Below are 27,368 nucleotides of genomic sequence, written 5' to 3'. Positions count from 1 at the left end.
ATCTTTGTAAAATACAACTGAATCATGTTATTATTTCCTCATTTAAAATTGTTTAATTGATCTCCATTGCCTTTATGACAAAACCCAACCTTCTTGGCATGGCCTGCAAGGCTCTGTCTGACCTGACTCCCAGTCTTGCCAGCCTCTTCTCTTACTACTGTCCATCTGACTCATTGCTTCAGTCAAACTGAATTATCTATAGTTCAGAAAACACAACATGTTTTTATTCATCTCCAAGACTTTGTATGAGCACATTACACTTTATTACAGCTGTTTGGAGTGGGGGACTTATTAAAAACGATACCCTTCAAGGTTCTAAGTCATGTACCAAACAGACACCATCACTTCAGCTCTGCATCACCCCCTCCCCATCTCTCACCCCTTTCCTAACACTAACCCTGAATCTCTGAACTTGAACCTCATTTCTTAGCCCCATCTTCCCTCATACCGTGCCTTATCTCCAGATCCTAACCCATCTCTGATACATACTTTGGGAGTCGGGGTCAGTGATGGGTGATGTTCAGGGCTGGGGTTAGGTAGGAGGGAGGTCTGGGGATGAATGTAAGAGCCAGGGATGTCCGTTGTGCATCCTTTTTTGGTAACAGACAGTGGCTTTGCATGTTAACACAATCATTTAAACAGGGCTAAGTAAAATGGCACCCTCTAATTGACCATATTGTATTGTCCTGTTTTGTTCTTATAGATGCCATACTACAAGTCCTTTCCCCCTGCCTCTACTTTCTGTTTGTCTTTCAAGCCTCTGCCCAGGTATCATCTTCCCTCAGTTATTCTTCGCTGACCCCAAGACTGGGCTAGGTGAGACTCCTCTGTGTGCTCATGGCACTGCTGGGTTCCCCTGGAGTAGCTCTGACCTTACTGTATAGTGATCATCTTTTGTTTGCCTGTCTCCGTCTGCCAGGCAGGGTCTGGGTCTTAGCCCTCTCTCTATCCCTAGGATTTCACTAGAATATGCCTAGCAATAGGAGATGCTGAATAAATGCTATTGAATGGGTGAAGAAATTAATGGGTGATGTCCTATGACACCTGCAGAAACTCAATGAGCACAAATAGCCCAGAGTTCAAAAAGACCTATAGATCACCTTCTCTGTGTTCTGTGTATGTGGGATTGCACACCAGCATTGATTCCTGCCTAGGTTTAACCTTCCTGTATTGGCTTCTGCTTAGGTACCACCTCAGGTTCTCTTAGCCCCACCTGTCTCTTGGATGCAGTGGTGCCCAGCTCTACTGGCCTCCACCATCCTGCCATCCAGGGCCATGCTGGGGTTCCTCCCACCACTTCTGGACTCAGATGAAGAACCACCCTGCAGGGTATGGGATCTGGCCTCCCCATCTGCTGCTGAAGGGACCAGATGATACATCCCAATCGTGTGGGAAAGTTGGGTCACCATGGAGTGAACTTTGACTGATGGGGAATGAGAAACAGGCAGGAGCTGGCAGATTCATTCCCTCTGCTGGCACCACTTCCTCCGATGGAAACTTTTGAGATGCTGCAGTTCCTAACAGCCTCTCTGGGGACATCCCGTATGACCGAGCAAGAAGCTATGATTCTTGTGAAGTCACAGCCAGTCCCGCTCCATCGTACATTTGCTTTTGCTGCCTCATTTCTCTTCCTCCCTCACTCTTGCTTCCCTGGGATTGCTCTAAAGCCCTGGCATAGAAGCTTGGTCTCAGGCTCTATTTTCTGAGGAATCCAGCCTAACATACATTCAAACTACCACCATTTCTCTAGAAAAACAGGGGCCAATAAAGGTAGAAGAGAAAGGAACACCACAGGCCAGGTGGTCTCTAGTGTATGGATCTGGCAGGCCTTAGCTGGGGGTCTGAGCCTTCAGTCATGCACCCCTTATCCTTCCTTGTCCATGCTGCATTGGACACCCTCATTTAGGGTAACTAGGAAGTTGGGTTCATTGGTAGAAAAAGATCCATCATTTGGAACCTGTGACCTCATTCCTGTGCAGGCTGGCCATCTGTTCCATGATTTCTTATTTGAAGATATCTTTCTAATTAAACACACAAACAAACATGTATCTTTAAATGTCAGTGATGCAGTAGAATATTATACATCTATGAAAATTGATCCTTATGAGGATTTGTGATATATTCTGGGTTTAAAGTCTAGCTCCACTTACTACTTGTGTGGCCTCGAGAAAGATCCAAGCCTTGGTTTTCTTATCTGAAAAGTAGACATTAATAATAGTACTGTTATAAACTGTGTAAAGCCTGGATAAGATTATGCATGTAAGGCCCTCAGCACAGTGTCTTACAGAGGAAACAGTCAAAAGATATTTGCTGTAGTTACTATCTATTTTTAAAATACAACTTGAGAATGATAGAGTGTACATCTCTGTATAGAAAACAAATTTAAGGTGAGATTTTGTAGTTCTTAGGTTTTATTGGGTTTTTAAGAGGTGTTTTCTTGGTAAATCTCAGTCCCAGTTTTAATCTTGCTAAAACAGGTGGGAGGACCTGATAAAAAGCTTCTATGGAAGTAGTGTTTACCTGCTAGATATTTTGTTGGAGAACATGTGAGAACCACATAGAGTCTGAGACCAGTTAAGTCTATTTCTCATCTTCCAGGTATTTTCAATAAATTTATATCAATCCCCAATTAATAAATTTGTGGAAACTAAAGCGGAAAAGTTTTGCAATTTTGTTATGGTTATTCAGAGAATTCATGCCAGGGAAGATCCCAGGAAAAAGCTTCCCCCTCCCCTGGGGCGAGTTTCAGTTTGTGCCAGATAAATAGAAAAGTGCTTCCTCCATAGATGCTTGTAATCAGGATTAACAATGTGTATGCTGGTATTTTTTGCCTTCTTTTTACAAAAGCTGTATTAAGAGTCATAAAACTTTAAACTGTGATCATGGTATATTATTATTATTTTTTTTTAATTTATTTATTTATTTATTTTTGGCTGTGTTGGGTCTTTGTTGCTGCACACGGGCTTTCTCTAGTTGCGGTGAGTGGGGGCTACTCTTCGTTGTGGTGCGCAGCCTTCTCATTGCGGTGACTTCTCTTGTTGTGGAGCACGGGTTGTAGGTATGTGGGCTGCAGTAGTTGTGGCACTCGGGCTCAGTGGTTATGGTTCGTGGGCTCTAAAGCGTAGGCTCAGCAGTTGTGGCGCATGGGCTTTGTTGCTCCGCAGCATGTGGGATCTTCCCGAGCCAGGGCACGAACCCGTGTCCCTTGCATTGGCAGGCAGATTCTTAACCACTGCGCCACCAGGGAAGCCTGATCGTGGTATACTATTAACTCCTTGCAATCGGGCTTCCAGTCTAGCTGCCTTACTTTATTCCACAAATGCTTGTTGCTTTCCTTCTGTGTAGCCGGCCTGGAGCTTTGGCAGTACTGTGAGAAAGGGCATGGACCATCCCTCAAGGAGCCACCACTCCAGTTAACTTTCTTAAGGGTCAGCAGTGACCATCCGTGCCCCATCAATGTCTCTTTACAGCATTTAACACTAGAGAAACTTACCTTCTTGAAAATTCTCTCTTGTCTTCATGATCCTAGAGGCCTCTGTTTTTTCTCTAACCATCTGACGGACACTCTGGGCCCCCCTTTAGTTCCTCTCACCGCCACCATATGTAGGCACAATCCAAGAGTCAGCGTCTTTTTTGTCTTTTTACTTCCTCCATTGATAACCTATTCACTCCCTTGGCTTCATATATCTTCATTTTTTAAATGACTCTAAAATCTAACTCTTTACCCCGAATTTTTCTCTAGGCCCCAAATCTACATTTTCTACACCTACCTTTTGGTTTCACAATCCTTGAATCTCAACATATCCTAAATTACCTCATTTCCCACCCCCAGTCCCAATTAATTCCACACTCCTAATTTCCCTAGGCTATTTACTGGGACCTTCTCTGCCCTCAGTTCAGCTGCCATTCTCCTGATTACCCAGGCTTACGTATTATTTCCTATCACTGTTGCTTCACTGGTGAATGAAGAATAAGCCCAAGGATTCTTATGGCCATACCCAGTTACTTTCATCTTCTTTCCCAGTGGAGGTTTTCTCCTGAACATTCGACATTTCCTTTCTTTTTCTAAAGCGTGGTTGTTGAGGTGGGAGGGTGTGTGCTATTTCAGGGCTGCTGGATTTTACACCCATAGGGCAGCATTCAGATAAGGGGCAGGGTCCCCATTGCTTTGTGCGTGAATGGCACCACCCAGAGTTGTGCAGCCCTGCACTGTGGGCGTGTTAGTTGGGAGGGGATGGAGTGCTGGGGAGGGCTTCTGGGCAGTAGGGATGCTGAACACTGCAGTAGAAAGACTAAAGAGGAGTTGGCAGTTCAGCCCAGGAGGCATTTCTACAGAAGAAGGATAGGGATATAGTTTTCCTCTTTGTCATCTACCTGGGGGGAATAAAGCTCTGTGTTTTTCTACACAAATCCATACTGAGCTCACTTTATTATAGAGCCACCCATCGAGCTTGAGATCTGTGGCCTAGAGCTCTATTTCCTCTAATCCTTGTTATTCTTGGTATAGGGACCATTGGCAGGAGCTTCTAAAATGAAACTTCCGTGTTCCTGTAGCTGTGCTGTAAATTGCAGTAATCCCACATTCTCTTGTGTCCCAGCTGGACTCCTTTAGGTAGGGTTTCCATAAGGTCCAAAGAGGTTGGTGGCAGTGCAGGTAACACTGCTGCCCCGCCATGAACTGAGACAGCCCAGCTGATCTGGACACACCAGCAGCGGGACACCCTGCCTGGTGCCTCTCGCAGTGGAGTCTTCTGTTCAGGGACCCTTCGAGTGCCCGTCTGGGCAGGTTGCTGCCTTCTGCTACCCAGGTTGTGCGATACACACTGCATAGACACCACTCACGTAGGTGACCACATACATGGGGTCCCAAAGCCGCCCAACGTGGTGTCCCGCCTATGGTACCTTCTTTCACTAGACCTTTCCAGGCCAACTAGTGGCCCACATCCAGCTGAGCAGGCTGTTTCCTGTCTCAGACTGAAGCTCACACCACTACTTCCTTTTTTCCCCAAATTTCTAAGATCTCCCCCTTCCTCCACTTTCACTTCCTGAATGTCACGACCACAGGAATGAAATCAGCAAGTTCCTGCCTTGTTTCTCCTACTCATCCTTTATTAGTGGAAATAATAATGGTGCTAGATAACATTAATGGAGCACTTATAGTATTCACGGTGCTGAAAGTCTGACATGCAGCATCTTTTTTCATCCTTACAGGAATCTCTGAAACTATCAATACTAGGTGAAATTCATGTTTAGAGAGTTTGAGACATGCCCATGTTTACAGTTAATGACGGGGGGGACTTGGCCTGCCTGACTGCAGAGCTTGTGCTGTTCATTTTCCTAAGACCCAGGCTAGATATAGCCTCTTGCAGGAAGCCTCTCTGGGTGACCGCATCCCATTCCTGTGACCTTTGGTGGTCCTCCATAGTAACCCCTGGTATTATTTCAAGTTCAGGACCTCTTAGACATAGGGGAGAAAGACCAATATTCCTTCCTGTTTCTGAGGTTCCCAGTATAGTAAAGACTGAAAAACTTCTAAGACAGGGTTAGAAAAGTATTAGAACCTTTTTTGTATATTTGCATGAACCAAATTCAGATGTTCAATGTATACTCATACACATAGAAACCCACGTTGTCATACAATTTTGCTACATACAAGGTAACTGTAGGAGCTATAAATGATACTCGTTAAACTCTCTGTGAAGGGTGGTTTGGTAATGGGACATGAATTTAAGGTTGGAGGCACATCTTTCAATCCTTTCAGTGTATTTCTGTGAAGAAACATGTGCTTTCATTTTTATTAGTATTTGAAGTCCTTTGTGAGTATGAGGCCATTGGCTAATTGACCTTTCTGGATTCTATATTATCTACTTCTCTATTGCTAGCGTCTAGCACAGAGTCAGGACTTGGAATATAGTAAGCGCTTTTTTTAAAAAAACATTTATTTGTGTTGTTTTTGGCTGTGTTGGGTCTTTGTTGCTGCACGCGGGCTTTCTCTAGTTGTGGTGAGTGGGGGCTACTCTTTGTTGCGGTGCGTGGGCTTCTCATTGCAGTGGCTTCTCTTGTTACGGAGCACAGGCTCTAGGCACATGGGCTTCAGTAGCTGTGGCACACGGGCTCAGTAGTTGTGGCTTGCGGGCTCTAGAGCGCAGGCTCAGTGGTTGTGACGCAAGAGCTTAGTTGCTCCGCGGCATGTGGGATCTTCCCGGACCAGGGCTCGAACCCGTGTACCCTGCATTGGCAGGCGGATTCTTAACCACTGCGCCACCAGGAAAGTCTGACATTGTAAGTTCTTATTCCTTGTTGGTTGGTTGTTTGAATGAGTCAATGAATTGTTTGAGAAAAGTCTACAAAGTCAGAGCAGTTTTGGTTGGGATCCCAGCACTGCCATTTACTAGCTGTCTGGCCTTGAGCGAGTTACTTAACCTCTCTTTACTCAGCTTTGTCATCTCAAAAATGAAATTTTTTGTTTAGTACTAAGAGTACGTACCTCAGAAGGATGGTGGGAGGAACAAAGGAGATGATCTGTGAGATGACAAAGGTGAGCCTGCACATACGTAGTCCTTGAGTCCAAGGCAAGGAGGTAGGAGATAGGGCAGTGGGCATCCCTGTTAGAAAGCAAGAGGCACTGCAGCTGCTCGTTTCCCTGACCAGCCATGGGGAAGAATGGTTGGTGGCCCCAGGAGAGTCTGCAAAGCACCAGACTTTGTTTTCTGGGCCCCTATCCCTTTCCACATTCTCCTTCTTGATTGACAAACATATGCGGAGCTTACTTTTTGAATCATGCTCTGCAGTCTCCAGAGCGCTCTCACCCACATTATCTCGCTTAATAATGATTCAGAATTGTAAACTTGTCTGTGGTTTCAGGAGATTCCAGCCCTTGTTACGGAATGCCTGGTACTTGCCCCTCTCCTGCTGATAGAGTTATCACCAAGGACATTTGTTTCTGTATTTACTGAGTTGTTTAGGAGCATTTTCATTTTTTCCACCCAAGCCTGAGATTCAAAGAATCTCATAGAGCAAAGCCGCATTTCCAACCTTTTTCTGAGCAGCCAGCTATAGAGTGGGCTGCTTGGTCCAGGACCTCTGGCTCCTACATGCCCTTGTATTGAGGGACAGAGCACGGCAGCTCTCCCTAACTTGGGCTCCCTTCTCTTTTCTGTCCATTTGGAGTCACAGGGTCCTAGGGCTTGGCTGGAGCGTCATAGTGTTAAAATATATATAACAAAAAAATTATCATTTAACCTTTTTTAAGTGTATTGTTCTGTGGAATTAGGTACATTCACATTGTTGTGCAGTCATCACCACCATCCATCTCGAGAACTCTTTTCATCTTTCAAAACTGAAACTCTGTACCCATTAAATAATAACTCCCTTTCTCCCCACCCCCACTCCAGCCCCTGGCAGCCACCATTCTACTTTCTGTTGCTATGAATCCGACTACTCTAGGTACCTCATTTAAGTGGAATAGTATAATATTTGTCCTTTTGTGGCAGGCTTGTTTCACTTAGCACATGTCCTCAAGGTTCATCCGTGTTATAGCATATGTCAGAATTTCCTTCCTATTTAAGGCTGAATAATATTCCATTATATGTATATACCACATGTTGTTTATCCATTCATCTGTTGATGGATACTTCAGTTGTTGCATTGTCTTTTGTCTCAACTAGTACAGTAGCCTCCTAATTGTTCTCTTTGCTTCCATTCTTTCCTCTTCCAATCTGTTCTCCACTCAGCTTCTAAAGAGGCAAATTGAATTTTGTTCCTCTTCTTTAAATCCTTCATTGGCTTTTCATTGTGCTTAGAATGAAATCTAAACATCTAAATCTGGCTCACAAGACCCCATATCTACATAGCTCATAAAGTGAGCTACCTTGCAACCTTATCCCATGCCCCATCCTCCTTGCTCCCTCTATGCTCAGTTCAAGTTTTTTCTTTCTTTTTTTTTCTTCTTGTTAATTTTTTCCCATCTCAGACTCTTTGTGTCTTTGGTCTTTGGTCTTTTCTACCATGAATACACTCTACTTCTTGTCATGGTCTGGGTCTTCTCATCCTTCAGGTAGTAGTAAAATGTAACCTCTTCAGAGAGAGCTCCAATCACCCTATATATTATAGGATCCCTTGCTATTCCATGTCTGAACCCTTTATCGATTTGCAGGATTCTTATTTGTTTATAGTTGACTTGTCCCATCCCTGTTTTCCCCTCTTGGATAGAAACCCCTTGAAGGCAGGGTCTGTATCTATCTATTTTGTAACCTGAATATCTAGCAGGTCTTTACTAACAATTTGTTGGATGAATTAATACGTATCCTATTTTAATTTTTTTACTTTTTGGAAACATTTATTTTTAATTTTTATTTATTTAATTTATCCTTGTTGTACAAGGTCTTAGTTGCGGCATGTGTGTTCCTTAGTTGCAGCATGCGGGATCTAGTTCCCTGACCAGGGATCGAACCCAAGTCCCCTGCATTGGAGGGTGAATTCTTAACCACTGTACCACCAGGGAAGTACCTACATATCCTTTTTTTTTTTTTTTTTTTTTTTGCGGTACGTGGGCCTCTCACTGTTGGGGCCTCTCCGGTTGCGGAGCACAGGCTCCGGACGCGCAGGCTCAGCGGCCATGGCTCACGGGCCCAGCCGCTCCGCGACATGTGGGATCTTCCCGGACCGGGGCACGAACCCGTGTCCCCTGCATCGGCAGGCGGACTCTCAACCACTGCACCACCAGGGAAGCCCCTACATATCCTATTTTTAGAAAGAGGTTGGTGATTCCACAATTGGTTCTACTTTTACTTTCCTTCCTTTGTGCTCACTCTTCCTTCATCCCACCTCTAACACCTTCCAAAAAGCTAACATCCCTAATTGAAGAGTCATTGGCATGATATCATCATTCCTTCTCCAGAAAACTGGTTGAATGTTTGTTGGCCTCCTGATTTTCAAAGGAAAGGCACCCAAAATAGTCATTTAACATTTTGCACTGAAAATGATCACCCTTTCAGCTTTGCTCCATGTCTCTGGAAAAGCAAGCTAATTTTGCAGTGGCCTAAGTAAGGAAGGCAGAAAAAGAAATTAAACTTTCTAGAGAGAGAAATCCATGTAATACGTTCCAAAGTGCTACATGTAAAGCTTAGTGGTATTTTGCTACTGTATTGTTTTTTAATTTACTCCGTACTATGGGCAATAGTTGATTTTTGTTGAAATTCAGTCCCTTATCCATGTTTGGAAATTATCTAAAGAAGGCTATGCCCAGGCCCTTGAGATTCTGAGCTCTAGAGTTAATTCTCCCATTTTTAAACTGTAGCGCTGGCACAGCCTAGGTGGATCCTCTGCCCAGTATGTGATGGGCTGAAATTAAGGATTGGTCACTGTGTTCTCACCTCGAACTCAGGATCTCCTCTAAGCTTGTGCCTTTTGTTGAGAGAATTCAATTTTTTGTGGTTGTAGGATTGTTGTCTCCTTTATCTTTCTGGCTCTCAGTTGGGTACCACTCTTAGCTCCTAGAGGCTGCCCTCAGATCCTTGCCCTGTGGCCTCCATCTCAGCAGTGGAGAACCTTCCTTTCACACTTTGAATCTCTCTGACTTCCTCTTCTGCTACCAGCCAGAGAAAACTCTCTCCTTTTAAAGGGCTTGTTGATTAGCTTAAGCTTGCATGGATAGTCACCCTATCTTAAGGTCAATTGATTAGTAACCTTAATTGTATCTGCAAAATCCCTTTTGCCATGTACTATGACATAATCACAATAGTAACACCAGGGTGTGGAGATTATGGGAGTCATCATAGAATTTTGCTTGCCACAGTTTCTCTCTTATTTTATTAGAATTGCATTTGCCTGTAAGTATCAGAAAACTTGATTATAATAACTTAAACCAAAAATTTTTTTTTCACATAACAATATATATAGAGGTGAGTGATTATTGATTGTGGTTCGGTGGCTCAGTGACATCAGGATCAATGACTCTGTGATTCTCTTAGCCTTTCCTTGTGGTTATAGTAGCTCCAGCCAGCCATCATGACTGTATTCAAGACAGGAAAAAGGAGAGCATGAGTAGGATTAGGACAACATGAGTAACATCTGTTATCTTCATTGGGAATGCAAAACAGAAGATAGATAAAAAACACTTCTCAGAGCTTTATTTCTGACCATACTTCCATTTATGTGTCATTGGTCAGAACTTACCCAAGTGGCCACCCATAGGTTCAAGGGAGGCTGGGAAAGCAGGAATAGGAATTATTGTGATTGGCTCAACCAATAATGACCTATCCTCCAGTGCTGGATGATAAGAGGAAATGGATATTGATGATGTAGCTAACATATCTGTTATACCTATTTTCTGGAAGGTAGAATGTGGTATAGTGGAAAAAATGCAGAATTTAGAGTCAAGAGACTTGTAATCCTGTCCCACCTCTGTCATGGTTAGCTGTGTGACCTTAGACTAGTCAAGCAACCTCCCTGAGCCAGTTCCCTTATCTATCAAGTGAGAGAAATTTCTGCTTTACTTATCTCAGTGTTATTATAAAAATGGATTGAAATTATCCATGAGTTTCTTTGCATCCTGGAAATATATACTAATTGTGGTTTTTGGTAAGTATTTGGTATAAAAATAATGTATTCCATGGATTCTAAGAAATATATGTATGCATATATACAATTTTTAATATTTTATAATCTCTGAAATTAGATGCAGTTTACAATCTATGACAGCTTCAAAGAAATATAATAACAATATTTTGTTAAGCTTCTTGGAAAGTTTTAGGGTTATGCTTAGGAAATATGGCCATTGGGACCCACAAGACTCCTATAGACTCCTAGGAAACTGACAGTCTCATGATAGAACATCTAAAATATAGATGAAAGGAAATTATCCACACCAACTTCCTACTTTCATACAGGGAGATACTAGTATCTCTATTCCAGATGTAAAACTGAAGTAAGCTGAGATGAGTTTACAAGATGGAGTAAGCCATCTTCTAAGAGTTCAAGGTGCTAGAAAGTATTCCACAAACTTTAAAGCTTGACCTCCTACCAGGGTTATTCACTGAATGTGACATACTGTTCAGCTACCTAGGGATGTCATTACGGGTCACTGCCTCAGGAATGCACCGAGATCAGAGGCAACCTATTTTGCAAGTCAAGTGTGACATAGATCCTTGACTCTGAATGTGGAGCCATGAAGTTGTTGGATAGCACAGCCATCAAGATTGTTTATTTTGAAGAAAAATCACATGATAGAATATTTATAATTATAACCTTGGGATATATATACATGTATGCATGTACACATATATGTATTTATATGTGTATGTATTTGTATATATATTTTTGTGTATACACACACACAAATAATATGACTTTAGATGGGGCAAAAACAGACATCTGGGGATGGGGGATTATGGTGTATATGATTGAAAGAGAGAAATAGGGGTGAGTGAGTCTATGGAGAGTCATAGATACATACTGACTATAGTTGAAAGATGACATATGTTCCTTTAGGAGTTCTTTCTCCTATATGCATGACTTGAGACTGGGGTATTCATTCTATTCACCAATTTCCAATGGAAGAAGAGGGATCAGTCTCTTTTTATTTTTTAAAAATTAAATATTTAAATGAAAGAATGAAAGAAAAAATGGTGACAAGATAGGAAGAACAAACAACCAGGGCCAAACAACCAAGTACTTGGAAGCAGTGTTCCAAGTACTTAATCTGATTTAGGTCTTTGTCACAGGGTAATCAGGTCTTCCAGGCTTCTGCTTATTCTGAGAATTTATGAAGCAAGCAACACTGTTACTTTAACTTCCTGACTAAACTTTTGTGATTTCTGTAGCCCACTGTGACAGAGGCTGCAGAGTGTAAAACCATGCTTGATATTATTTTGTATGACTGTACTGAGCACAATTCTGAGTGCTTAGTAGATGCTCAGTGTAAGTTTGTTGAATGTCTTATTTTAGAAGAAAGTTCTAAAGAAATACAAAGAATTCACACAGTCTTATTTTTTCCCATTCTTCCTTTCTTCCCAGTTTTCCTTTTGACCTTCAGTTGCTTTTCCTTGATCAGGAAAAATTTGAGGCTTTACTTTGAAGTTTGGAATTGGCACCAGAATCTGGTTTAAGATATATTTGCATAAACCCCTGATAGCTGGCTGGATAGCATTTGTCAGTAACCTCAAAACCCAGCAAGTGGATGCAGAGATTTTTTTTGCGGTACGCGGGCCTCTCCCGTTGCGGAGCACAGGCTCCAGACACGCAGGCTCAGCGGCCATGGCTCATGGGCCCAGCCGCTCTGCGGCATGTGGGATCCTCCCGGACCGGGGCACGAACCCGTGTCCCCTGCATCCGCAGGCGGACTCCCAACCACTGCGCCACCAGGGAAGCCCGGATGCAGAGATTTTTAAAGTAACTGTCTAGTTGAATACATACGACAGAGATATAGAAGGAAGATCACTAAATTCTCAGATTTAAATAACCTCTAACCAAGCAAGAATTATTTTATGATATTTTATAGCATAGCTAACCTAACAAAATAGAACATTGTCCCAGCTCTGAAGGGATGGATTTAATCCATATGGCTATATGAAACCCTCCTTTCCTTCTCATATGATTTATAAAAGTTCTGTAAAACTTCTTATTAATATTTCCAGGACAGCAGTATAAAATCACCCTAATATAGATGATCTGAACTAGTGTCTTTTTCTTTTTTTAAAAATGAACACAAGTCAGTAAGGAATGTTTCAGGGGAGGACTTTCAATTCTTGCTATAACTGGTTAACAAACTGGTCCTTCTGCAGTAAACAACCACAAAACCAGGCAAAATGTATCAGGTAACTGTTTTCAGGTATTGGTCAACAGAAAGCACAGTATTTCCGTTCTGAGTGAAGGAAAACTCATGAGGTGAGCCCGATGGTCACCTTGGCTGTCTTCCAGGGGAGAGTTTCTTGATTGCAGCAGAGTATGTTAGAGTCTCGGCTGAGCCCAGCACTCCTGCTGAACTAAGGAAACACAGATCTGAGTTTGGGGCAATGGAAGCAGCTAGAATCCACAGGGCAGTGCACTAGAGAGGAGAGGGTTGCATAGGGCTGGGGGGGAACAGGACTCCCTGGGTACACTCTCTGAGTGTACCCAGGGAGTCCTTGGCCAGGCTAGAGTGCCCATGAACAGATCGAAACTATATGAGATTTACCAAAAATGGCGGCTCCAGGGTTGAGAATTGGACAGAGATACTAAAGGTCAAGCAGCTGATACTGAGGGACACTGGTGGTCCAGCCCAGAAACAGTGGAAAAATCTTTTTAACACCTTAATAATATCCCAAGCATCCAGAAAAGACACAGAAAATCTGTGTCTTAGGGGCAGAAGTCTATGCTTTCAAGCAGGGTTGGTAAATTTTTTTTTTTTTATATAAAGGGCTAGATGATAATTATTTTAAGCCCTGTGAGCCATTCAATGTTTCTCACAGCTACTCAACTCTGCTATTGTAGAGCAAAAGCATCCAAAGACAACATGTAAATGAATGGGCATGGTTTTATTCCAATGTCACTTTTTTTTAACAAAAAAGGCAGAGGGCCAGACTTGGTTCGTTGCTATAGTTTGCCAACACTTGCCCTACAGTAAGGCCTACTTTAAATCTACCCTAACAAAGCTTAGAGCCAAGTGCTGTCAAGAAAAATTGCAAGGGAAATTGAGTTTGGAAGTTGAGTCCTGCGGTAGTTAGAGGAGGTTGGGGAACATCTTTGACTTTGCGAAAATTCATCCAACAAAGTGGAAGACCAAGCTTATGCAAGCCTATGCAAGATCAAGGTGAGCAGACAGTTTGACTTCTGGCAAAAATCAACTCTGCAGAGGAAGATCAAATCTACAATGTCTTCATGTACCCTCAACAATTGTTAGGTATGCAAAGAAACAGGAAAATATTACCCATAGTAAAAAAAAAAAAAAAAAAAAAAAAAGAAAGTCAGTAGAAACTAATCCCCAAATGGTCCAGATGTTGGATTTGGCAGACAGAGCTTTTAAAGAAACTATTATAAATATGTTCAAAGAACTAAAGGAAAATATTGTCAGAATGAGTGAATATAAAGGCATCTCAGCAGAGAAATAGAAACTATAAAAGAATTTAATGAATATCTTAGAATGAAAAAGTTGAATAATTGAGATGAAAAATTCACAGGATGAGCTTAAGAGAACAAAGATGTCAGAAGATAGAATCAATGAACTTGAAGACAGATCAACAGGAGAAGAGATAGAGAAAAACATATTTTAAGAATAGTGGCTGAATTTTCCCAAATTTAATGAAAATATTGACAAACAAATTCAAGATATTACACAGACTTCAAGTAGGATGAGTTATAAGAAAACCACATCTAGACATACTGTAGTTAATTGCTAAAAACCAAAGATAAAATCTTGAAAACAGAGAGAAAAGATATAACAGCGAAATAAGAATTACAACCAACTCCTCTCCAGAAACAATAGGGAGAAAAAGACAAGATACTGAAGAAAAAAAAAAGTCAACCTCAAATTCTATGTCTAATGCAAAATATCCTACAAAAACAAGGATGAAATAAAGAATGGACTGTTTTAGAGCAATGCTGTCCAATAGAAATATAGTACAAGCCACATATGTATTGTTTTAAATGTTCTAATGGCCCCAGTGAAAAATTTTAAAAGAAACAGGTAAAATTAATTTTAACAGTATATTTTATTTAACAGTATATTTTATTTATTTAAATATATTTTATTTAAGTATATACAAATATTACCATTTTAACATGTAATCAGTATAAAAATTATTAGATATTTTACACATTTTTATGCTTTTTGAAATCTGGTGTGTATTTTACAGTTAAAGAACAACTCAGTTTGGACTAACCACATTTCAATAGTTACCTGTGTCTAGTGGCTGCTGTTGGAATTGAATAGCACAGTTTTAGATCAAAGAGAAAGGGGAATGGACAAGTTGCCCTGTATCCAGGTTGTTTCCCAAGCTATCTTATACATAGTGTTTATTTATTTATTTTAAATTTATTTATTTTATTTATTTATTTTTGGCTGCGTTGGGTCTTTGTTGCTGCGCGTGGGCTTTCTCTAGTTGCGGCGAGTGGGGGCTACTCTTTGTTGCGGTGTGCAGGCTTCTCATTGCTGTGGCTTCTCCTGTTGCGGAGCACGGGCTCTAGGCATGTGGGCTTCAGTAGTTGTGGCACACGGGCTCAGTAGTTGTGGCTTACAGGCTCTAGAGCGCCAGCTCAGTAGCTGCGGCGCATGGGCTTAGTTGCTCCGCGGCATGTGGGATCTTCCTGGACCAGGGCTCAAACCTGTGTCCCTTGCATTGGCAAGCGGATTCTTAACCACTGCGCCACCAGGAAAGTCCTACCTAGTGTTTAAATTAACCTTTCTAAAACATTTGTCAGCTGAGAAGACCTGAAGAAGCTACCTACTATGTGGTAAAACAAGTTAATTTGTCCATTCTTTCATTCATTCATTCAGCTGTTTATTCAATAAACATTTACTAAATGCCAGACCCTAGTCAAAGAGTTGGAGATATTCACAAGAACAAAATCCAGTCCCTTTCCTCAGGGAGCTCACAGGCTAATTGACATGATAGCCATATTAACAAACAGGTTCATTATCATTTGATAAATGAGAGTAGGTAAGATACTACCAGCATACAGAAGACATGGTGGATAAGGAACAAGTGGGATTAGTGGGAGTCAAGGAGGGGTACCGTGTATCAGAGTTCTTCATTGCAAACAACAAAAACTGACTCTGGCTAACATAGGAGGAAAGGAGCCACTGAGGACTTTTTAAGCAGAGCTGTGGCATGGGCATTTTCAGGTTTTAAGCAGACCACGCTGGCATAATAGTTTGGATAATAGGTTAGAGGGGATAATGCTGAAGGCAGGGAGAGAGGTAATAGACTAGTAATTGTCTGAATGAGAGACATTGAGGGGCTGGACCAAGGCAGTGGCTGTGGGAAGGGAAAGGGTAGTTTCAAGAGTTTAAACTCATTCTGAAGTTGAGAACTGTCACTGTCCCAACCCCTCCTTTTCCAGTGCACTCAACTCACTCCCACCCTCTTCAGATAAACAGAGCGTAACTCACTGTGAACTAGACATGCCATTTCTGCTCCTTCTTCCTCGAATGCCTTTGCCCCTCCGCTCATTTTCTCATAGCCCTCCCTTCCCATTTAAGATGCAGCTCATGACCACCTACTGCTCAAGCCCTGGTTGCTGTCATTGTTTTGATGGCTAACTTGTCACAATAGGTTAAAGAGCCTATTGTGTTATTATGTCACTGTCATACCTCCCTGCATTCTACTGTAAGCTACTAGAGGCTAGTGATGCCGTCTCGGTCTTCCTTGTACTGTCAGGCCCTAGAATGGGTCCAGCACAGAGTACCCAGTACCTGTTCCTGATGATGCTGGCCCCTGGCTCTGTGCGACACATTAGGGTCCTGTTGTGGCTGATAGCTTCCATCACCAAATTCCTGCTCGGTACAGTCTGAGGAACGTTCATCTCCCGTAAGCACCTCTCTTGGGTCACTGTCTGCTCGTAGACTTTCACCAACTTCCCATTTCCCACTGAACTCTTCTCAGCTATTAAGGTCCATCAGTCCATTCTCCCCACATTTCCCCAGTAGATACTTCAGCAGTCATCAAACTGACCTCTTTACTGGTCCAAAAACAAGTCCCATGAAGGTCTGATTCTTTTTTTTTAAATTAATTAATTAATTAATTAATTAATTTTTGGCTGTGTTGGGTCTTCGTCTCTGTGCAAGGGCTCTCTCTAGTTGCGGCGAGTGGGGGCCACTCTTCATCGCGGTGCGCGGGCCTCTCACTGTCGCGGCCTCTCCCGCTGCGGAGCACAGGCTCCAGACGCGCAGGCTCAGCAGCTGTGGCTCACGGGCCTAGCTGCTCCGCGGCATGTGGGATCCTCCCAGACCAGGGCTCGAACCCGTGTCCCCTGCATCGGCAGGCAGATCCTCAACCACTGCGCCACCAGGAAAGCCCCAGGTCTGATTCTTAATTGTCACTTAGACTAACCCCTGTCCCAAGGATGTCCTTACTCTTCCCTTCCAGTGGTTCAGAACCAAGGATGTCCTTCAGATCCAAAAACCTGCTTGGTTCCTTATGGTTCCAGCCCTTGCAGATCTATGACCATACTGTCACGGCATTTCTGGTGTGTCTTCCAGCAGGCAGTTATTCCCAGATTTATTGTGTTTGCTATTCTGAGCATCTTCATCTCCCCAGCTAGATTACAAGCTGCTTGATTGCTCAATATCCCAAGGGTGCCAGATACGTTTCTGGACACCTAGGGCTCCTGAATGCATATTAGAAGATTGGCATAAGGCAGAACTATTTCTCGGACTCCCATCTTATCAGTCAACTGCATTCTCCAACCCCCCACCCCCCACCCCCCACCCATTTTAGTGTGTAAGGGAAGCCGAGGAAGAAGCTTCTCTCTGGAATGGCAGCCCAGAGACTTTTTTTTTTTTTGCGATACGCGGGCCTCTCACTGTTGTGGCCTCTCCCGTTGCGGAGCACAGGCTCCGGACACGCAGGCTCAGCGGCCATGGCTCACGGGCCCAGCTGCTCCGCGGCATGTGGGATCTTCCTGGGCCGGGGCACGAACCCGTGTCTCCTGCATCGGCAGGCAGACTCTCAACCACTGTGCCACCAGGGAAGCCCAGTCCAGAGACTTTAGTGAGATTTTTAGTGTCTCTTGGTCAGCCATGCTACTGATAAGTGAGTCACTGCTCGTTTGTGGGGATTCTAAGCCTCACTTTATAATTCATGTTCTAAAAATGGGGTGAGGTTTTTACAGAGAAACCAATTCCAGTGTGAACATAGCCTCACAATGATCAGGTTCCTCTGAGGGCTTCCAGCTGCTGGCCCAGCACTCCTCAAGGTCAGGCATCTCAGGGTTCACTGGATATAGCTGTTTCATGGCAAATACCTAGAATCCATTTCACAGGGTTATGATAGGGGGTTCCCGGTGATAAATTTGTTCCCCCAGCCTTTCTTGAGACTTTTCATGGTCTGTAACCAGCCATGTCTGGATCTGGGATGGACAAGTTGAGGAAGGGGTAGATAAATCTTGGGGGCTCTTCTTTTGTTCATACTTCTGAGTAGTAGTCTTGGTTCCTCAGCCAGAAAGCGCTTGCATCTATAAAGAGGAAGTTGAGTGCTTGACTCCGCTTAGCATCTGGGAGAACTGCTCTATAAAGCACTGAAAAGGGAAATCACTAAAATCAGAATGTGTAAGTGACAGAAATGGGATGGTTTTGTGAAATTTGTGTTCTGGTCCCAAGACTTCGACTAGCAAACAGTGTACCTTTGTGTGAGTCATTTACCTACGGTAGTGATGACCATAGTTGACATTTATAAAGAGCTTGGATTGGGGCCTGGCATACAGTAAGCCCTCTGTAAGCTCACCTGCTATGATCATCATCGTTACATAAGGTTTTTCAGTCCCAGTACTAAGCACTTGGTGTATGTTGTCTTATTTAATCCTTAAAATTACGACACGAGTTTTGTTGCAGAGGGGTGAGCTGAGGCTTAAAGACTGTACAGTACTCAAATCCAGGCAGTGGAACTCCCGAGCCCATTTCAATCTCCGTTGTTACTATGCCTGATTTCCTTAGGCCTCAGTTTTTTTGGTTTTTTTTTTTCCATCTGTAAAACTTGAGAGCTGGACTACTGGTCTTTAAAATCTTGGAGCTCTAAAATTTCTAGATATTTTCTCCATTATTTTCACCCTTTGCCTTCTCTCCTTCCCCTTCCCCTTATCCACCCACACTCATCCATGGATTTCACTGGATTCATCATCATGGGATGGGCAGGATGTTTTCCCCATTCAGCTATGATGCTGCAGATGTCAGCACGTGGACTTGTAGTATTGTGGCTTTGTGGTGGTTGTTGGACCTGGTTTGCATGCTGCTGTTGTTGGGAGAGGGGGAATCTGACTCTTCAATTGTACTGTCTTATCTTGGCCTGCAGCCATTGCCACATTGAGTGATGCTAACATTTGACGGGCTTGAGAAAGGCTTAATGGGAGAAGCCCACTGGAATCAGCTCTTTGGGTCCGTGGGCCCTGCCTGGTTCTCTGGTGAGATCTGGTTTGGAGCACTCACTCTCCAGGCTGTTAGCCCATGTCTGGTCCTGTGATTGGTAAGGATCTTAGGAGAGGAACTTGGAAGAGAGGTTTCTGGACTTTCCATTCTGTTCACAGCTTGGATTCCCTGGCAGATTTCCAGTGAGGAGTTTCACCGATCATTTCATTATGGTTCCATTGTCATGAATGTCTGTAAAGTACTTTAGCTGGTGGTGGTCTATATATATTCTCTAGTATTTTTCTTTGTGGCTGTGACCCAAAGATTAGAGTGTTTCGGCATCAGAAGACCTGGGCTCAAGTGTTGCATCTGTTACTTCCTAGCTTGGTGCATCTAACACACCTGCTTGTTATGACCTCTACTTGATCATTTTTTTGGTGGTCTCTTACTATGGAATAAAAAGAGTCCATTTGTCACTATCCTAGGATGTGTGAATTCTTCCACTTAGAAACTTGGGAGAAACATCTTAGAATCTTAGGGCACCAAACAAAGGCTTCGAAACAGCAAAAGTGTTGGATAAGTCACTTAACTTCTCTCAGTCCAGATTTCTTCCTCTGTGAAAGAATTATAATAATACTTACCCAACTACAATGGCTATTCAATCAAAGTATGGTATGAAAATAGATTTCTGAAAATTATAGATTCTGTAGGAAACATTACTTATTTTTAGGAAGTATCATGCAACAGAACTAATTTTTTTAATTACCAAAAAAGCAAAAGCTATTAAATGTTTCTATTCTCATTATTGTTAGCACAGATTATTTACTGCAGATAATAACCTGTAGTAAAATTTCAATGTTTTCTTTTTATTGTGCACCAGCTAGAAGGCTATAAGTTAAATTATTCTAGACTAAAGTGAATATTGTGAGTATTCAGTTAATAAGAACTGATACTGTTCAAGGTGGATAGTAGCTCTTATGTGGAAACATTAATTTTGCATTAATTCAGATTTTACTAATTCATTATAAGATCAAGAGTTAGGTTCCAGCTGTAAAAAGACATTAACTGTACAAGCAATATTATGAGTCTATTAAGTATCCTTACATGGAACATAATTGCAATGTGAGTAAAGGCTAGACTTTTACATACTAATTCAAACTGTCCTAGAGTGAAAATGTGTTTCTTTAACTCACATTTTCCACTAAAGTAAATATGCCCTACCCCCTTACTCCAAATGAATAAGATGACTCCATTTCTGTTTTTCTTGACTGGTAAGTCATGCTTGGAGATACCATCTGGAGATGGTTGGGTTTCTGCCAAAGATTTAAATCAGGCTTGCAAAGAGCTACCTGCCTAGGGCAACAAACCACACTGATTTAATAGGAAAGAGCATGCTTTTATTTTGCCATCTGGTAAAGGAAAGTGAAAGCACTTTGAAAAATTTTAATATTTGTTCTACAATGATGGCCTTATAGATAAAAGTATTTCCAAAATATAGTAATTGGGAAAATTGGAGAATCTAATTGCTAAAATCTGCGTGATTATTTATGTCTGATTTGAAGGCACAGACAGAGATCTTGATGCTAAAAGCAGATATTTCTGTAAGAGAAGTGAAGTCAAGACAGGGATAGAGAAAGGTAAATAGGTTGGAAACGACCCAGACCTCCTTGTGGGCAGTGTTGAAAGCTCAAGACCTGTGTGGATTAGTTATAATGTGATGATTATCCCTTTTAATTTTAATTTTTTAAACAGATTTCCACTTGGCAGATTAACCAAAGGCAAGAGAGGCTAATTTGTCTACGTTCTGAGTGCCACTCTCCGCGAGACCCCCATAACAGACCCCAGGCCCAAGTCCACTGTGCTACCAGACCACCACCCCACCCCAGGCATTGCTCTGGGGTCTGCCTGAGGCCAGCAGTGTGAAGATGACCAGCACCTTCCTAGCATGACGACCTTGGACCATGTGATCGCTACCCACCAGTCGGAGTGGGTCTCTTTCAATGAGGAGCCGCTCTTCCCTGTCCCTTCTGCGGGTAAGGAGAACGTCCATCGCCTAAGTGAAAAGATTAACAAAGAACCACACCTGCTTGTTATGGCTTCTATTTGATCGTTCTTTTGGGGGGATCTTGATATGGAAAACAGAGCCAGTTTGTCACTTTCTTCAGGTCCAGATTCTTCCACTTAGAAGCCTGGAGGAAACATCTTAGGACCTAGGGCCCCAAACAAGGACCTGGAAACACCAAACATATTGGCTGCTTTCTTCCAATGAACATTAACTTCCTATTTCCAAAGTACTTTATGCTCAGTCTTTTCGGTTATTATTCCCAACACCAATTCGGATTGTCTCAATTTTTAAAGCATAATTGTCAAGAGTGACCGGTGCTGGAGCCAGATCCCTTGGGCTCAGATCCTGGCTCCATTATGGATGAGTGACATGTCCTTGGGTGGATAATTGATTTATAGCCTCCCTGGGTGGTTGTTCATCTGTGCAGTACGGGTAATCACAGCACCTACCTCAGGGTGGTTGTGAGGATTAAATGAATTAACATGTAAAGTGCTTACAGCAGTGACTGGCACATGGAAAGAGCTCATAATTGTCACTCGTGATCATGATGAAGGTGGCTAGATTGACTTCTGGGGAGCTGTGCTCAGGGATAAGGTCAAGGTAGGATGCGGGAGCTATTTACAGAACCACATCAGCTGCTTCTGTTCCACGGCCGCTGCTACTGCCACCTGAAATCGTCCCAGCTTCCTTTACAGCACCTGGAAAGTGAGTTTACAGGTGTGCTGTCCAATACGGTAGCCATGATGTGGCTCTTGAGTCTTTGAAATGTGGCTAGTCTGAATTGAGATGCGCTATAAATGCAAAATACCCACACTGAGTTTCGAGGACCTAGTAAAAGTTAAATGTTTTATGAACAGTTTTTTATCAATTACATGTTGATATTACACATTTTCAACATGCTGAGTTGAAATACGTATTATTAAAAGTAGTTTTGCCTGTTTCTTTTTAGTTTTAAAATGTGGCTACTAGAAAATTTAAAATTCATATATGGCCCACCTTTTACTTTTTTAGGACAGCGCTTATCTAAATAATTACATTCAGGTAGACCTGTTTGTTTGGCTAGTGATGGGAGAGCTTCACATCAGTACTTTTATTTTTTAAACATTTTCATACAGTAAAATTGACCATTTTTGGTCTACAGTTGATGAATTTTAACACATGTATAGATTTGTATAATCACCACCACAATTGGGATCTAGTTCTGTTATTTAGAAACACATTTTTGAAGGCTATTAAATGTTCCAGGACCAATGCAGTGATACAAAAGCTAGAGGAAGGGCCTCTGTGCCATATTTAGCTGGTCATTAGTGCAGGGTTTGCACATGGTGGCCCGCAGATGTGTGTTGTTTGGACTGTGCAGAGTTTGAATTTGAATGTTTTTAGTACAGACAGAAGCTCTCCTGTTGAGCCACAGTCTCCACCATTCCCCATTGCCTTTCGCTTTTCTAATTCAACCTAGTTCTATCTGTTGCTTGTCCTCTGTAGGAATTTTGTTTGTGACCCCTAAGCACTGGAGTAGATGGTAGGATAAGAATGGTGAATAAGACTCCCAGTCTCAGCCTGCATGGAGACTGCTATGGACATCCTAGGGTATAGTTTTTATACATTTTAAGGTAAACACTCTTTAAGCATAGAGACAGGTGGGCATGGCTGTTTTTCTGCTCTCACACCCTGTAATGGTGAGTCCTTTGATCACCGCTTGCCTGTCCTTTGTTTTTCCTCCACAAGACAGTTCTGAAGGGTGGCCTTCCTCGCATGATGTGACGGCAGTTTCTGGTATCTGTTTCAGGGGGCACTGAAGAGCACCTCCCAGGACCATCGTCTTCCTCAGACCAGTCTGAGATCTCTTCTGGGGAGAACCGTGTGGTGGATGGAGGCTCTCAGGACCTTTCCCCCTCAGAGCACGATGACTCTTCTGAAAAGATGGGCCTCATCTCTGAAGCGGCCTCCCCTCCCCTGAGCCCTGAGCAGCCTCCACCTGACCTGGCTTCAGCCATCAGCAGCTGGGTTCAGTTTGAAGATGACACACCCTGGGCCAACACATCACCACCTCATAAAGAAGCAGGTGGGACAGGTGGGACAGGTAGGACAGGTGGGGGGCTGTGCTCACCAGGGACGCTTTTTCATGAGAGGTCTGCAGGGCTGCCAGCATTCTGTTTTGCCTGCTCCAGAGCCCTGAAGCACTGGCCACATAGGAGAGAGCAGACAGAGATCTCATCTGGCTTAATTCTATGACACGTTTTTATTAACATAAGCATGTGCAAGGATTTATGTGTTCTGGGCCATTTCCAGCCTTTTACCCTTGCCCTGGCTGTTAATTTCTCTTTGGAAGTATGCATATTTATTCATCTATTATGGACTGGAATTCTGTTTACTTAGCACCTAAATTGTAAGCTCCTGTGAGTAAAATGAATGTCTCTCAAAGTGTGGACCATCAACCATCTCTAATAGAGTCACCAGTTATACATAGATGTTCTTGTGTCCCAGACCTTTAGAATCCAAATCTTCAGGGGTGGGAACTGTCATTAATGGTCAGTCTCTTACTTTGTGGCATTTACATGGCCAGAAGCTGCACTGGGAAGCTGAGTGAAGCCAGGGGAATGATTAGTTCCTAGCCTGGTGACCTGCCTACTTATTTTATTGGGCACAGAAGCATACCAAGGGTGATTGGGATAACCTTTGGGACTGTATTAGTTTTCTATTTGCTGCTGTAACAAATTACTACAAACTTAGTGGCTTAACCAACACAACTTTATTACCTTACAATTCTGTAGTTCAGAAGTCTGACATGGGTGTCACTGAGCTAAAATCAAGGTGTTGGTGGGTCTGCATTCCTTTCAGGAGGCTCTAGGGGAGAATCTGTGTCCTTGCCCTTTCTAGCTTCTAGAGGCTGCCGGCATTTCTTGTCAGGCGGCCTCTTCCTCAGTCTCCAAAGCCAGCAATGTTGCATCTCTCTGTGCCTTTCTTCTATGGTCAAATCTTCCCCTGCCTGACTTCTGCTTTCCTCTTCCTTTTTTTTAATTTATTTTTTTATTTTTTAAATCTGTATTGGAGTATAACTGCTTCACAAGACTGCACTAGCCTCTGTCGCACAACAAAGTGAATCAGCCACATGCACACATACATCGCCATATCCCCTCCCTTTTGCGTCTCCCTCCCACCCTCCCTATCCCATCCCTCTAGGTCATCGCAAAGCACCGAGCTGATCTCCCTGTGCTATGCTGCTGCTTCCCACTAGCTATCTATTTTACATTTGGTAGTGTATATATGTCCATGCTACTCTCACTTCACCCCAGCTTCCCCCTCCCCCACTGTGTCCTCAAGTCCATTCTCTATGTCTACATCTTTATTCCTGCCCTGCCTGCCACTAGGTTCATCAGTACCATTTTTTTTTTATTCCATGTATATGTGTTGGCATACGGTATTTGTTTTTCTCTTTCTGACTTCACTCTGTATGACAGACTCTAGGTCCATCCACCTCACTACAAATAACTCAATTTCGTTTTGTTTTATGGCTGAGTAATATTCCATTGTATATATGTGCCACGTCTTTACCCATTCATCTGTTGATGGACATTCAGGTTGGTTCCATGACCTGGCTATTGTAAATAGTGCTGCGATGAACATTGTGGTACATGTCTCTTTTTGAATTATGGTTTTCTCAGGGTATATGCCCAGTAGTGTGATTGCTGGGTCATATGGTAGTTCTATTTGTAGTTTTTTAAGGAACCTACATACTGTTTTCCATAGTGGTTGTATCAATTTACATTCCCACCAACAGTGCAAGATGGTTCCCTTTTCTCCACACCCTCTCCAGCATTTATTGTTTGTAGATTTTTTGATAATGGCCATTCTGACTGCTGACTGGTGTGAGGTGATACCTCATTGTAGTTTTGATTTGCATTTCTCTGATAATTAGTGATGTTGAGCATCTTTTCATGTGCCTCTTGACCATCTGTATGTCTTCTTTGGTGAAATGTCTATTTCCTCTTCTGTTTTTAAGGACCCTTGTGATTACACTGGGCCCACAAGGTTAATCCAGGATAATTACCCCATCTCAAGGTTTTTAACTGAATCACATCTGCACAATCTCTTTTGCCATGTAAAAGGACATATTCACAGGTTCTGGGGATTAGGATGTAGACATCTTTATAGGGGAGCATTATTTTGTCTACCACAGAGACCTCTTAGCAAAGCCAGTTTGATGTTTTTCTGTTGGTGGGTTAAATGTTTTGCTAGTTTTGATGTTTAAAAACAATTCCTTTGTTTTTCAAACATGTTTTCAACATCAGTAAGAACAATTTTAAGAAAATATAAAGCATAATTCTACTGTATAACAAACATTTCCATTTCTACATAACAATTTGCACATTGATACACTTTTTCACATTTAAGCATCAGATTTCTCAGTGAATTGTTGGTGAGAAAGCCATGACACTCAAAGCAGCATGGATGAAATGACAGGTCCAGACAGGCTTCCCAGTCTGGCTGGAGGGAGGATGTAACCTTTACTGAACACCTAACACAAGTAAGACAGTGGGCTAATTAAGCATTTGTGCATTTGAGGGAAAGTTACTGAACACAGGGCAATGAATCAGTACAGAAGTATGCTTGTTTTTAGTAAGATACATTCACTAAATATTTATTCTCTCAGACACTGTGCTCAGTGCTTTACATCATCTCATGAACCCTCTACAACGATCATATGAGGAAGGTATATTTAATATTATATTCATATTACACATGAGAAGACTGAGACAGATAGTGGTTTGGGAATTTGCCCACAGTTGTATGCTAGGAAGTGGCAGAAGAGAGCTTTACTACCAGGCAGACTGGCCCCAGGATCTTTGAACAGCCTAGGGATGCTGTGTGTGGTATGTTTGCCTTGATCTTCCCGCTATTGATATAGTTTCCTCTGCTTCCTCATTCCCCAGAGGCAGGGGAGGCGAGGGCTGGCCCTAAAATGGCCCTGCTTTCAGATCACTGATTATATTCAAGGCATTCAGATTCTTTTACAAATTGTTCATACCTTACCTTTAGTTTCAAAGATCTCGTAATTGCTTAGAACTGTTTATATGACAGATGGATCAATTTGCTTTAACTCCACCACTTATTTTTGCAAAACTAACTTTGGAGTTAGTCATAATTATGTTGCCCCCATCTGACTGAGGATTTTAGCTTGTTATTGATAATGGTTTTGACCTTTAATGGTTTTAACCTTTAAATCATTAAAACCTTATCCTTTAAGGCAGCAGTTTTCAAAGTGTGGTCTATAGATCTCTGGAGTTTCCCAAGACCCTCTCAAGGGGTGTGTGGGACCAAAAGTATTTTCATAATAATTCTAAGATTTTTTTGGTCTTTTTTACTGTATTGGCATTTGCGTTAATGGTGTAAAAGTAATGGCAAGTAAAACTTACTGCCACTGTGTACACATAGTAAAAAAAAAAAAAGTCAATTTCACATGATATCCTTCATGAAGTAGTAAAGATTATTAATTTTATTACATCTGGATTCTTTTATTAAAATAAATTTATTTGTTTTATTTTTTTATTTTTGGCTGCGGTGGGTCTTTGTTGCTGCGTGCGGGCTTTCTCTAGTTGCGGCGAGCCGGGGCTACCTCTTCATTGCGGTGCACGGGCTTCTCATTGCGGTGGCTTCTCTTGTTCCAGAACATGGACTCTAAGCGTGCGGGCCTCAGTAGTTGTGGCTCGCAGGCTCTAGAGCGCAGGCACAGTAGTTGTGGCACACAGGCTCAGTTGCTCCACAGCACGTGGGATCTTCTGGACCAGGGCTCGAACCCATGTCCCCTGCATTGGCAGGCGGATTCTTAACCACTGTGCCACCAGGGAAACCCTAAATCTGGGTTCTTAAGTACATCTTTTTAATATTTTCTGTGAAAAATTGGGAAATATGCATAAAACACTTGTGTTCCATACCCAGATATAATGGTTGTCTTGAAGAAAAATGGCTATCTTGAAAAAAACTGGGTTTGAAAAATATTTTGATTTAAAAATTAAATTTAAAAATCAAAATTATTTAAAAATTATTTGAGAAAGTCAAAACAATGCAAAAAAAAGTAAAACCCTTGATGAGCAAAATATCAGCATTTTAAAGACAAAATTCAACCAACACCTGCATGACTGCCACACTGCACCCTAATCCCAGCCCTGGTTCCAGTAAAACTCTATGTACAAAAATAGGTAGCTAGCCTGTGGGCCACAGTTTGCTGATTTTATATTTTTTAAATGTTGTATTTAAAATGTTCTT

The 27,368-nt window shown here is 42.3% G+C and overlaps 1 protein-coding gene across 1 annotated transcript in view; it reads left to right on the top strand.

Moving 5' to 3' along the window:
* Positions 1–20,981: 20,981 nt before the first annotated feature.
* Positions 20,982–27,368, top strand: part of STON2 (stonin 2) — a gene marked incomplete at its 5' end in the record, with an annotated part of 113,949 nt that continues 107,562 nt past the window's right edge. The window contains 2 exon segments of the mRNA XM_079699869.1: positions 20,982–21,069; positions 22,891–23,166. Of these exon segments, the coding sequence (XP_079555995.1) occupies positions 20,982–21,069; positions 22,891–23,166 (364 nt within the window).

Source organism: Hyperoodon ampullatus, assembly GCF_949752795.1.
Source record: "Hyperoodon ampullatus genome assembly, chromosome: 3".
NCBI classification, from domain to species: domain Eukaryota; kingdom Metazoa; phylum Chordata; class Mammalia; order Artiodactyla; family Ziphiidae; genus Hyperoodon; species Hyperoodon ampullatus.
This window is presented reverse-complemented; position numbering and strand designations above follow the sequence as displayed.